Source organism: Grus americana, chromosome 3 (genome assembly GCF_028858705.1).
Source record: "Grus americana isolate bGruAme1 chromosome 3, bGruAme1.mat, whole genome shotgun sequence".
Classification (NCBI taxonomy): Eukaryota; Metazoa; Chordata; class Aves; order Gruiformes; family Gruidae; genus Grus; species Grus americana.
Genome location: NC_072854.1, coordinates 123,384,386 through 123,398,439, shown reverse-complemented (window position 1 = coordinate 123,398,439; position 14,054 = coordinate 123,384,386). Strand labels below are relative to the sequence as shown.

Sequence of the window (14,054 nt, the reverse complement as noted above, 5' to 3'; positions counted from 1 at the left end):
GGTTCTCTTTCAAGTGAATCGGGCAATTGTTGCAGAAGCCTGTACAAGAAAAAGTAGGCATACACCAAAGGGTGCGCACATTCCTCAGAGGGAAGTGAAAAGAAGAAAAAATTATCTACATAAATGACATAGCCTCAATGAGGGAACTGAAAAATACAGATGGAAAAAGCAGCGGTGGTAGTAAGGAGGGGAAGAGATATGTTATTTCATGTTTAATGCTGATTAACTTTAATGCAATATTAACTACAGATTCCTGGGAGTATTCTGACACTCCTTTTCTCTACAACAGTTGAAAGAAATACAAGTCTCGATAAAAGTGTAATTCAACTGTAGTCAATTAAACTTGATTATTTAGAAAGAACTAGAGCATTTTTCCTCTAACTGGAAAAAAAAAATCATTACTCCTGCTTTGTTCCAACTTTACCTCAAAATTATATCACAGAGTTTTATAAAGATAAGAAAGTACCTATAATCCCACCCCTCCATCTACGGTTGCCTGGGGTGGGGAAATGCTAAACCAGCAGCTAAGGCACAGAATGGTTACTGCAATAAAATATATAGCAGTGTCCAAAACAAAGCACAACTGGTGCTTGCATGAATGCACTGTGAGGTTAGATAGCAAAAGAGAATGGAAAAATTAAAGGGATGCTGTCAAGGTGTTTAGGATTTAAAATTCTCTGTTCTGACTGTCATCTTGTTTGGACCATTTCACTCTTGAGGTGCCAGAATTTTAGTTTAAAATCAAACATTTTTGCAGTTCCTCACTCTATATTGGGTGGGAGGGAACAAGATTAAAAAAAATCTTTTTATTTCTTAAATAGCAACAGGCAATGGACATAGATATCTTAAAATTTATTTCTTAAATGCTTAAGGGTTTGGTACTTTTACAATTAGTTTAACAACCTGACAGACTCTAAAATATGTCTATTTATATATTTAAAATATAAATATATGCACATTATATTAAAAATATAGTGACAATATCATTGTGTTCAATCATATTTGTAAAGAACCTTCACTTCAGTTTTACTGACAAAGTAAATTAGAGTTTAGAAAAAATATGTAAGCATTTGGAAAAGGTGCTAAGAGCACTAATAATGGCTACCAGTTTAATTATGTAGAGCAATACATTCTAAAGTTATTTTCAAGTTCTGTCCATTATTCAATTTTTAACATTTTTAGTTTTAGAATTCATATTTAAACTATCTTTTACAACCAGTTAAAAATGTGATTTCCACTGAGCTTGGAGGTAACAGAAAACAAACAACAAAACAACCAACAAAAAAAAGTAGATCATTATTGCTATGAAACACCACTACAATCCAGACCAATCTGGAAATTTTTAAGACTTTTATTTCATTTTGACTTCAACAACTAGTCGCTAGTAGAAGACAACTATTCAAGCTAAATAAGACAACACCTGTTAAGTATTATTCATTATAAACCATGCATTTAGAGGTTTTCTAGTAAACTGTTCTCTTCCCTGTCAAACTTTTTCACAAACAGGAACACCAAGGAATTAAAAACTACTCAGACAAGCAGCATACAGGCTTGAAGAATGCCCAGAATGAAAATTCATAGCTAGCCTTCCTTCTTCTCAACAGAATGTAAAAACAATAAACTGCCTCTGGGGAATGAAGGAGGATTCAATTTTCCATTTAGGATAGAAAAAAGGAACTCAGTAGCTTTGTGGCTACCTGTTCTCTAACATCAGTCTACCAAGCTTTGGATAAAAAGAGATGAAAGGGCCAGTTCTGTAGGACTGGAGAAAGTTGCTCAGCACTGTAAAATTTGTATGAACTTCTTCATATGATTATATAATCAAATGAGGAATTGTTTACATAGGTGATATTGCAGTTATTCAAACCTTTATTCCTCTGTAGGCTCCATCACTTTATCATATAGAAAAAAATGGAATGACCATAAAGATGCAAAGCCTCACTGAAATCCCTGAAGTACTGTAATTCAGCATAACATACACACGATATTTCATTGAGAGCACATGACAAGGCATGATTCCCATGGAAATGGAGAAGGCAAGAGAAGATACTTTCTATGAAAAAACTTGGCAAATATCAAGCAGAAATGCATTGAGCCTTTAGACTATTGGGATCATGACTCACACCATGAACTTAAGAGACACTGGCAACCTTTATGAATCCACATGAGGGTTATAAGAGTCCTACGAATGTTTTATAGTCGATAATTTATCTTCCCAAGACATTGTCATTGAATCAACTAGCAAGATTATGAGATAGTATTAGAAGAGCCTTTCCTATAGCTTAATGCTACTACATGTGTACTCTCTCCCACCTCAGCTGATTAGGTTTGTTGCTGGCATTTTTTCCATGTTCTTAAAATGAAGTATCCTCCTTCAGCACTTAGCACTGGAAATTGGGTACAATTTTATAACTTGTTGAACTGTGACTTTTGTGTACAAGTATTTGAATATGAAAGCATATTCACCCTCCCCCACACCTAAATTGGGTCAAAGAATCAAGTTTTCTGTATCACAGAGAAAGTGATTATAACTAATCACAGCAGCAAGCCCATTTGCACTCTTCATTACTGTTTATACTTTCAGTGGTTTAGGAGGAAAGAGGTGTAAGATCATTGCAGATAATGTCCTCAATTTGTTTCTGAGAAACTTCACATACTCCTTAGATGAAAGCCATTAGAACACAATGAATTTGTGCCACACCTGAGAGCTTCTTAACCCACTTCAGAGGTTAAGGAACCATGGCCTATTGCTTTTATTCTCTTTCAAACAAAATATCCTTCAGTTTTTCAGTTGGATTTGGATGCAGTCAGCTTCCAGCATGACCCAAAACTCACTAGAAAAAACTAAATCTAGGGTCCTCAACAAGCCAATTCTTTTCTAAGAAAAATCCTGATAAATAAAGCTGGAGGCTTCTCAAGGTGCGAGCAGTGATTGATCCTTACTGCCAGTACTAAATGCAGGCTTAGTTTTGTGCTGAAAGACCATACCAGGGTGTTTTTTTACTAACATGCAAATACGCATCATCAGCAACTCAAAATCAGTCTAGGTTAAGAGGCCTTCTTAGTACTTCATCATATTATTAAAAGCACACTAAAATTAAGGTGTAACTTACTAATGTACTTCAAATCGCCTCTCTAGGTTATTTTCTTTCCAACTCATAGTAAATCAGATCCCCTATGTACAGCTTAGCCCTTTGATTAATGATTGACTTCACCAACCAAAAACCCCCAGAGACCCTACCTGTAACATAAGTCAATCAAGAGGCATATGTTTACTGAATTACATTAATACACTGGACAAAAGAACAGCAAAGTTGTGTGTCTACATGAAGAAAACCTTTGCCTAGAAACCAGGTGAAATTCTGTCCTAGAAGCACGTTCTCTGATAAACAATGATGTGCTTTTTAATAATAAACCACTGGATATTTTGTATGTACAGCAAGTCAGAAGAAATACCAGTTTTGAAATAAGCTACTAAATTGTATTTTGAAAGTGTCTTTTTAGTATATTTAGCTATATACTATATAGTGTCTTTTTAGTATATTTAGCTATATACTATATATATCCAATTATAAATATAGTATATTTCATATATTTATATCTTTAAAATATATTCATTGCATGTCAGTGTCTGTTTTGCTGGCACGGGCTTTTAAGATTTTGTTTGGGTTTTTTTGTTGGGGTTGTGGGGTTTTTTTTTTTTTTGGGGGGGGGGCGGGGAAGACCAAGCATGATTAAAAATTTATTTCTGATGTGTTTAGGAAATTTTAACTAATATTTTCAGACCTGAGTCTGAGAAATTTGAATGGAGTATGTCATCAGCTGGCACAACTACATACTTAATAAAGGTAATAACTGAAAAAAAACTTCAGCTGTTTTAACAAGGATGTTTTAAATCTTTAAAGAAAAGTGGGCTTTCAAAGCAAATGTCTACTTAGCATTAATCACATGTTATTTATTAATATGCAAGTCAGGTGAGAAAACTCAAAACTGTTCTTAAACCAAAGGCTTCTTTATTACATTTAGCAAAATAAACACTTTGTTAAAGTTAACTTACCATCCAAGACTAAGGTAAATGTAGATTTGTCTTGTTGAAAACCGCAAATGTAGACTTTTTTTTAAACTTTCATTTTACTGAAAGTAAGAAGTAGCTTCTCCTTCAAAACTCTTCAGCATCCTACACAATCTTTCATCTTAACCCCTTGAAAGAATGCACTGCAACATTAATTGCATATTATTAAAGACAGCCTTCCAATATATTCCATTTCAGGCTCTCTGCTGCAGGAGTAAAAGACTCAGTATCAGAGAACTTGCCAATCGTGGCACATGTGATGGCAGTTAAAGCCTTTCAAGTAAAAGTCAGCAAAACAGGAAGCTTTGCAGACTTCTGAAAAATTTCCACATGGACCTTGAGTACTTGATCACAACTGCGTGCTCCTTCAGGTTTCTATATGAGGAGAACAATCTTGTTTTCCTCTGTAGGAGGATAAAATTAAATTTGTTCTATGACCTCATCTGAGAGTATATGGTACTGTGAATAATATTATCTGTTTGAACTCATTCAAGATCCTAATGAGAAGGCACCCAGAGGCAGCTATGTGTACATTTCATTCCTCAACAAAGTCAAATATCCTTTGCAAATATCCTTTCTTTCCCATAGTGTTAAACCAACCATTTTAGTTGGAGTGAAAACATTCACTTCTAGCTCTTCCCTCAGAAGATGACCTCAAATATATACATGAAACCATGTTCTTGGGTGCACTGAGCTTCCATCCTCAGGTGACACAGTTTATACTCTTTGTGCAGTAACGAAAACTTTTCCCACTTGGAAATGCCCCCCTGCTCCCCGAAACATGGTCTGCTTGCACAGTTTTTGGAGACTAAGGAATGCTTTTCAATAGACCTCATCTCTGAGCCTATCTGGACAGCAAAAAATATTTAAGTTTCTCTCTGTGGGTGTTGTAAAGAGCTGGCTGTTTTGAAATTCTGGATTTACAGCTTTCCAAATTCTCCCTTCCACGCACCTTTTTTTTTTTTTGGTATATTTACCTTTTTTTGGATTAACTATGTTATTCCTTTGTCTAAGGAGATCCTCGTGCTATGGAGAGCAAGACAGAACTGTTCTTTAAGAGTAATTATTCTAGTTCTAAAAAAACCCCACCAATGTATGAACTGTTTTTGTGAGAACATAAAGGTAAATGATGATCAACCATAGCATGGGAATAGTCAAAAAAGGCTGTACAAAGTAGGGAAAAGAAGGAAGAAAAAGGAGAACTATAAAAGTTGTATTAAATACATTTACTATGGCAATAGTTTATAGGTCAAAGAAGAATTGATTTCTTAGTAGTAGCATCTCAACTTTCAGCTCGATTATTTGAGACTGAAAATATACCTTCAGTTGATACAGGTTTGTTTGTTTGTTAAATTAAAAAAGCAGCAGTTTTTAAAGCAAAACCAGTTTCTAAAGAGGATAAATTAACAGGACAAGTACATTGATATGTTCAACTCACAAATATAAAACAACAGATATTCTAAAGATAATGTCTGTTAAGAACTGAAACAAGCATACTTATTCCAACCCAATATTTCTAGATCTCTGACAAGACAGGAGTAGTATTCTGGCGGCCGTGGTATATGCAGGTCTTGTGTATTCTTTAAAGCAATTTCCTGTTTAAAAGAACATTTAAAAACATCATTAAGAGAGATTTCAATATTTTTGCATCTATTTAGTCATGTGATTTTTGCAAGTCATTCAAAAATATTAAGCTTATGTAAAATTAACTGTACACTGCATTTGTTTTGTTATAGCCTCCAGCTAAAGCAGACAAAGAAGCTGTTTGGTAAATTACTTCAGATACTGGTAATGAAAACATCTGCAATTTAAAAAAAAAAACACCACAGATGTTGACAACATAGTCTTCAGATGCAAATATCAAATGTGCCTCTTTTTCAGCTAATAAATTTGAAGTCAAGCATCTTGACTGAAAGAACATTTCAAAAGAAGGTTCTATTAAGCCCACAGCTGTCTCCTGGGCTCCACAGCCACAAAAGACAACACATATATGAAATACTCCATATTATTTTTAAGTAGCTATATACAACTTTATATAGCAATCAAAAAAAAAATCAAAAAATCAGTTTCTCAGTTTTAATATCGTAGAATCCCAGAGAATAAGTTTTGGTACAGACACTCATCAAGTGTGTCGTAATGCCTCAAAAAGAAATTTGTATCAAAAAGGTAATGCCAGGTTAGAGAGAAAAACAAAATGAAACCATACGTCCCATATTCATGTCGTGCAACTTGTTCTTTAAAATGGTACTTAAGTTAAAATTACGCTTACAGGACAAATAAATAAGCCAAATAAAGACATTTATAATAAAATTATTAATAATTTGAAATAAAATTAATTTAAAGAAAAGAAATAATAAATAGAATTAATAATAAAACCAGTGTAAGAATCGTTTCCGCCCAGTTCTCCCAGTGTCTTCTGCCGTTTTTTCTATCTGCACTGAGGATCGCTATTTTACTATTCCGAATGAATTATACCTTCATTGCATTCTCATTTTCTGAGTGCTTGTGTATCCAGGCAAATAGATTGGAATAACTATTCTGAAATATTCAAAAATAGCCACATGGAGACATTCTTATTCAGTGCTATTCCAAGTGCCTTTGCCCAGTTCAATGTAATCCACTTTGGCAGGGACTGAACCAATACTGAGGAACAGCATTCCTGGCATAGAGCAGTGGTGTAGTACCAGGCAGGTATATTTGTTATTCTTTTGTAGAATACTTCCTGTGTTTTGTTTCTAAGTAGGTTGTACACAAGTATTCTTTGCCAAGAATGCTCATAGAATGTTTTACTAACAGACAAGAAATTGTCAGTTTCATGTTGTTGACTAAAGACTTTGCTACTCTTCAATCCCAGATTAGAAAAAACTTTTAAAAAAAGAATAAACAGCAGTCTCTGAACTACAGAGAAAGCTTTCTTCATTTATTGGTCAGGTTGTCACACAGGTGAAAGCACCTTCAGCAATTCACTGGCTGTATAATCCTTTGTATGATTGCAAGCCTTCTCTACCATCTAGACAATACCAGGAATTCCAAGAAAATCATTGTGAAGATGGCGGCTTTATACTAAAATCTCTTGCTGGGATTTTATTTTTTCTGTAATGTTCCAATTTCCAAAGAGTACAGTCACTTAAAATCCTAAAGGATATTTACACAAATAGTACATGAGCAGCATGCAAAGTCACCTCTTCTTAAAATAAACCACATAAATCCATCTATCAAATAGTAAACAGTAAAAAGCTGAAAGTGAAAACCAAAGCTTTACGAACATCCCTTCTCCCATATATATATTTTCTGTCACTTACCAAAACAGTTTTCAGCTCCACCATAAAACTGACAAGATCTGGACAGCTGTGCAACCTCTGGAAGGAACATAGTATCAGATCATTTTCTTCAACTCATAACTTTCAGTGGTAAACCATTTCAGTCTGTCTATTTTTCTAGTATTGTCAAACCAACTAACATACCCCCCCAACCATATACCACATGTTTAAATACTTCAATTACAGAACGAACCTCCTAGAGTACAGGGAACTTTACTGAAAATTAACCACCACCTTCGTCACAACATGTCACATTACACATTTATATAGTTTGTGAAGAATTTATGAAGACATTGGTGAAGACTAAAGTCTTCATCAATGAGAACAGAAGCTTTAGAATCACTCAGAAATCTTTCTTATTTGGTTACATTTAGAATAGGTGTGTGAGCATAAGCTTTTCAGAATTACTATAAGCATACATTTAACAGAAATTGTTTTAAAAGTTGTATACCTGCTTTAAAATATGCTGATATCCATGCAGTATCTTCTTTAGGTGCCAGCTACACTCTATTCTAGACAAACAGTATTTTTATAAATTTTAAATTCACAGTACGTGATTTTTAGAAAAGATCAGAAAGTCTGCTACACAAAAACATACAAGTTTTTCTTCAAAAAAACACCAAAGGAAGTAAACAATGCTTCAAAATTTCTTTGAGTTTCATATTCAAAGTTATTTAAAACTTTTAAATGTCACTCTCCCAGAACCCATTAAAAATTAAGTATTTATCTACAAAAGCCTGTTCTTTGCTGAAAACAACATAATTCTTGCAAGCTAATATGACTTCATATAATATACCAATATTTAAAAATGATATCCTGAAAATGTCAAAGTTACCTATAACGCAGTTTTAAGTATCCAACCTAGAATGTAATAAAGCTATTGAATACCACATCTGTTCACAGTTCAGAGCAGGCTGGCCTAGGCAGAAGTATGGGATACAGTGTTAAAGACTAATCTGTGTATCTGTGCATACACACAATATACACACACACCCACATATTACTATGATAAACACTCGCAGTAATAAGAACAGAGCTTTTAAAGAAAAGCTGGGTAATGCAAATTAATACATATTAATAGGAAAGAGAAAATGAAGTTAAAAAAAAGCTACGCTAACGATCAAGTACATAATTGCTTAAATTTACAAATTTGCACTGAATTTTCTGTTTCCCAAATGGTGACATATAAATAATCTGATTTAAATGAACATTTTTTCCCAAGTACATTAACTTGTATATAAATAAAACTAATTAATTACAACAGGTTTCAAAATTAATAACAAAATATTTTGATATAGGCAATGTTTATTGTCAGCGTTTATTAACACTGATGCTGTACAATTTTGTTGCAAGGTTAAATTGAAACCAGTAAGAATTAATTACCAACACTGATATTGGAAAAAATAATTAATTCATATGCATATCCATCATGGCTTTTATCAAAATAAACTTTTGTTACATACACTTATAAAATGGCTTTCATAAAACTATCTTACCTTGCATTTTTCAGTTGAAAATCCATTGGTAACAGTATCCTGATATGGAAGTCTCTACCCTTGAAAATAAAATTTTAGGTAATAGGAAGGTCAGCAAGGAAAAATAGTTAGACGCTTATGGGAAGTATTCCCCATAAAATCAGCTACTAAGAAAGAAAGTTTGTCTTATCTGACTTTCTGGAATATTATTCAGGATTTCTTTATTTAGGGAGAAAAGCAGCATAAGTGACTGTGCTGGTTTTGGCTGGACCGGACCTGAGCGGGTTTTGGTGCCCAGTAACTCCATGCAGCACGCCACCTGAGCAACCACCATAACAGATGGAGCCCAAACTCATGGGCTAAATGAACTCAGCAGACATTGTGTGGACATTTTACAAGGGCGATCCATAGACTAAGGGAATGATATATATCTGCATGTTATATCAAAGGATGAGAAGGGGGGTGGTAGTTAATGAGGATGTATTGGATAATGTGGGACCTGAGCAAGATGTAAATGGTATGGAATAAGGGCTGGAGAACGTGCTGGTTTTTGCTGGGATGGAGTTAATTTTCTTCACAGTAGCTAGCATGAGGCTATGTTTTGGATTTGTGCTGAACATGGTGTTGATAATATAGAGATATTTTTGTTATTACTCACAGAGAGCCAAGGCTTTTTCTGCTCCTCACCCCACCCTGCCAGCAAGTAGGCTGGGGGTGCACAAGGAGTTGGGAGAGGACACAGCCAGGACAGCTGACCCCAGCTGACCGAAGGGATATTCCAGACCATATGACATCATGCTCAGCATATAAGGGGCTGGGGGAAGAGAAAGGAAGGGGGGACATTCGCAGTGATAGTGTTTGTCTTCCCAAGTAACTGTTACACCTGATGGAGCCCTGCTTTCCTGGAGATGGCTGAACACCTGCCTGCCAATGGGAAGTGGGGAATGAACTCCTTGTTTCTCTCTGCTTGCGTGCATGGCTTTTGATTTACCTATTAAATTGTCTTTATCTCAACCCACAAGTTTCCTCACTTTCACTCTTACAATTCTCTCCCCCATCCCACTGCTGGGGAGAGAGCCAGCAGCTGTGTGGTGCTTAGCTGCTGGCTGGGGCAAAACCACAACAGTGACAGGTGTAAATAACGCTGATTTTAATTCTGAAGTTGAAATACTCTTGACCTCTAACTCACAGTATTTAGTAAAAACTCTTCAGTGTATGACATTTCATAAAGCAAAATAACATTTTAGAAGAAAAATAAACATTATCCAAATCTGGACAAACCCAAGAAATATAATTTAATCCAAGTCATGCTGAAGTACATGAAAGTCTGTCTTCAACTCAAGTAAAAGTCAAAACAGATTCTTATCATGAAAGTACTACACTAAAAAGGAACTTGGGCAGTGATCCATAACACATTTCAGCAAGGTTTTAGAAACTGTAAACAAAAACAGTCCCAAGTACATGAATATATATTTTTTTCCCTGCTAGTGCAATCCATATGGGGCTGTTCCTAAATACCACCTACTTGTATTTTCAGTAATTGTCCCTATTTGTGATCCTCTTCCTACTTTCTTATGGGATGATCAAAATAAAACTGAAATAAAGAAGGGTTGCAAGTAAGTTTAACTTCTCCCTGAAAGGAAGAGGGCAGCTAACTCATCTCAAAACTTTTATTCCAGACTCTGTTCCAGCTCAGCATACCTTGAATTATGTCCACAAATTGTAAGATTTCTTCAGCAGGAAGTTAAGAACAAAACCAGATTTCCTCCTGTGATTAGATGACCGATACAGCGGATGCTTTATCTCAACATCAGAAAGCCTTTTAATACTGTTTCCCATAACATCCTCATAGACAAACTGAAGAATGAACTAGACAAGCTGACAGGGAGGTGGACTGAAAACTTGCAGAACTGCTGGGCTCAAAGGGTTGTGATCAGCAGGATGAAGGCCAGCTGGAGGTCCCTGACTAATGGTGCACACCAGGGGCCGACGCTACTTGCCCTTCAGTAGTGACCTGGATGATGGGACAGGATGCACCCTCACTCAGTGAGCTGGCAGAGGACACAAAACTGGGAGGAGTGGTTGATAGACCGTGTCATTGTGCTACCATTCAGGGGGACCTCAACAGGCCAAGGAAATGGCCTGACAGGAACGTCATGAACTTAAGAAAGCAAAGTGCAGAGTCCTGCACCAGGAAAGGATTCACCTCATGTGCCAGCACACGCTGGTGGCTGACCAGCTAGAGAGCAATGCTGTGGAAAAGCACCTCTCATAGGAGGAGAGACTGAGGGAGCTACAACTGGTTAGCCTGGAGAAAAGAAGGCTCGGGGGGGGATCTTGCCAGCATGTACAAATACCTGATGGAGGAGGACTAAAGGTGTAGCAAGACTCTGTGTGACACACACTGACAGGATGAGATGCAATGGGTACAAGTTAAAATACAGGAAGTTTCACCTAAATGCAATGAAAAAAACCCTCAAAGAGCGAGGGTGGTCAAACACTGGAACGGGCTGCCCAAGAGACCGTGCAGTCTCCATGCTTGAAGATATTCAAAACCCAACTGGACATGGTCTTGAGGAACCTGATCCAGCTGACCCTGCTAGAGGACCTCCACAAGTCCCTTCCAACCTCAGTGTTTCTGTGATTCTCACGAGCAAAACCAAGATACGTGTTGCAGAGCTGAATACAGCCCATTGGCCCATCAATTGCTTCCAAACTCCTCCAAAGCTAATGTTTAGTGTATGCTTAAATTAAACACATAACCTCAGACTTTGTGACATTATGGCCTTAGCCCTAATCAAGAAATCATCTGAGAACAGATGCTCACTCTCATGTCTTAATCTTCATGTTAACTCCAGGATGCATTCTAACAGAGCATTTCAAAAGTTGCAGCTGTTAGAGTAATGCAAATACAAACACATTTGCAAATGTCATGTAAAAGAAAAATCTTCCTGAATTTTGACTGCAAAACTACATTTTTTGAAAATGCAAGTATGACATAGCCCACGTCTTTTGCCTTTTACTTATTTTTATAGGAAGATAATCCCATGCTACTTCTAAATGAAAATACATCTCTTAAGAGCTGTTTCTGTGGTCTGTGTGCAGGCACATGTGTGGTATTTAATGAGCTGTGGCTGTAGCGTCACTGCATAGTGCCTCTGATGGCAAAGTTGCTTAAGAACATTCACTCTCAACCTGTCGTAGCTCTTCACTGGACTAATTCCAGCATGTCCACGCTGTTCTTCTCCCTGCACTGCAATTTACCAGCTCCTCAAAAAGACGATGCAGCTACTTAAGCTGAAACCTCACAAATACAATAAGTGAAAGGAAAACACCCGCAATTAGTCATTTGCTTCAACCTTTACCCTAGGCCAAGTCAGGAACATTGAATCGGCTCCAAAATAAAACATTTGCCAGCACAACAAATCCAGCCCACAAGCCATCAGAAAGATCGCACCGCCAAAAAGAGCAATTCCGCGTGCGCTAACAGTGCAAACCCGCGGGATCGCGACGGGGGCGCCTCTCCACAGCACCCTTACGGCACACGGCAGGGAACCGGGCACAGGACGGCACCGCAAGCAGAGGGACCCCGCTATGCCCCCTCGGCTTTTCCTGCTTCACAAACCCGGCGGCTCAGCGCTCGGCCGGGAAGCTGCCAGCCCCAGCGAGGCGGGAAACGCTTCCTCCTCGCACAGACAGGGTCACGGACCTGCCCGCGAGCGCAGGCCTCGGAGAGGCTGACACGGAGTAACAGCCGCCGGCCAAGCGGCGCACGGGCCCCGGTACCTGCGCGGTGACGAAGCCCTCGTAGGCAGTCCTCTCCCGGTTCTGAGGCAGCAGCAGCGGGCACTGGCGGAGCAAGGCTCCCGAGCCCGCCATGCCGCGTCACTCCTTCCCTCCCGCCCGCCACGGCCGTTCGAATCCGACGCGCCGCCGAGTGAGGCACCGCCCCCGCTGGCAGACGGCGCACGCGCCTGAGGGTAAGGGAGGGGCGCGCGGCACGGCCGTTAGGGTAGGCGCGTGCCGATCGTTACCTGAGGGGAGGGCGCGTGCCGGCCGTTACCTGAGGCGGGCAGTCCTGTGGAGACTCCCGCGGCGAGAAGCAGGTTCCAGAACTCTGAGGAGTACGGCTTCCTGGGAGCCAGAGCCGAGCCGCGGACCAGCCCCGCGGCTTCTTCACACTTTAAGCGCGTCATGAGGAGACAAGCGCGCTGGACCGTCGAGCAAGGCTTTTAATATGCAGCCAGCTGTGCCAAGCAGATTGCAGTGCCACCCAAGGCAAGGCAAGGGGTCACTTGGGGCTCAATTCATGTGTTGCTTTTCTAGAAATCATACACTGTTCCCCACCGCAACACATTTAGGGTGATAAAAGCTCTTCTGCCCTCTCACACAGGTGTTGAGATAAAAACTTTCCTCACTTTCCTCACTTTTCTCAGTGGGCTGCCACTAGGACCTGACAGTCACTGTGTTTGGGAAAACCTGAGGAAAGATACTTAAAACTTTGGGATTTATTATGTAAACTTAAGGAGGCCTGAAGACTTCACGTATCACTAAGGCTGATCATTGCACAAGACACAGCAAGAGACAGTTTCAGCCTGAATAGACATGCTTGAGAAAAAAAAAAGTCCTACAAAGGGATAGGTGACTTACCAAAGTCACCTAAGAGGTGTGTTGCAGAACTAGCAACTGAATCTTGAGAATCCCGGGGAGGCTGCTTCCCTTGGGAACAAATGCAATCCAATTAGTATGCAATATATTACAGAAGTTTGTAGAAGGGCATATGTTTATAGGCCAGCTGATAAGACCTCCACTGTTGGACATGGTATGAATGAGTCACATGGCTAAACCTTGTCAACATTTCCAGTTATCTCTTGTAACAGCGGGGGTTATTTCTCCCAACACGTGTTGAGTTGTTCATCTCTCTAAACCAGTGCTTCTCGCTTTGTAAATGAGTACAGAAGGCTCAGCAAAATATAGAAGTGTTAGCAGGAGCTCAGGTGTTCCAGAAACTGAGTGGGAACTGGCTGAAAGTATTTGCTCAAGTTTTTATGGCAGTCAGCAAACCACTGTCTCTGATTGCTGGCAGCAGCTCAGTACCTGAGGGATAAGAGGAGAATTGAAAGAGAAGCAAGAGAAAACAACAGAAGTGCTTATACCTGCAGCTAGGTCTTGTTCCCTTAGCTTGGG

The 14,054-nt window shown here is 38.7% G+C and overlaps 1 protein-coding gene across 1 annotated transcript in view; it reads right to left on the bottom strand.

Moving 5' to 3' along the window:
- Positions 1-12,793, bottom strand: part of FANCL (FA complementation group L) — a 29,854-nt gene extending 17,061 nt beyond the window's left edge. The window contains exons 1-5 of the mRNA XM_054820744.1: positions 12,654-12,793; positions 8,889-8,947; positions 7,844-7,904; positions 7,375-7,431; positions 5,570-5,667 (exon numbers count right to left, since the gene is read on the bottom strand). Of these exons, the coding sequence (XP_054676719.1) occupies positions 5,570-5,667; positions 7,375-7,431; positions 7,844-7,904; positions 8,889-8,947; positions 12,654-12,746 (368 nt within the window). The 5' untranslated portion in view covers positions 12,747-12,793. The remainder of the gene's footprint in view (positions 1-5,569; positions 5,668-7,374; positions 7,432-7,843; positions 7,905-8,888; positions 8,948-12,653) is intronic.
- Between the last annotated feature and the right edge of the window lie 1,261 nt (positions 12,794-14,054).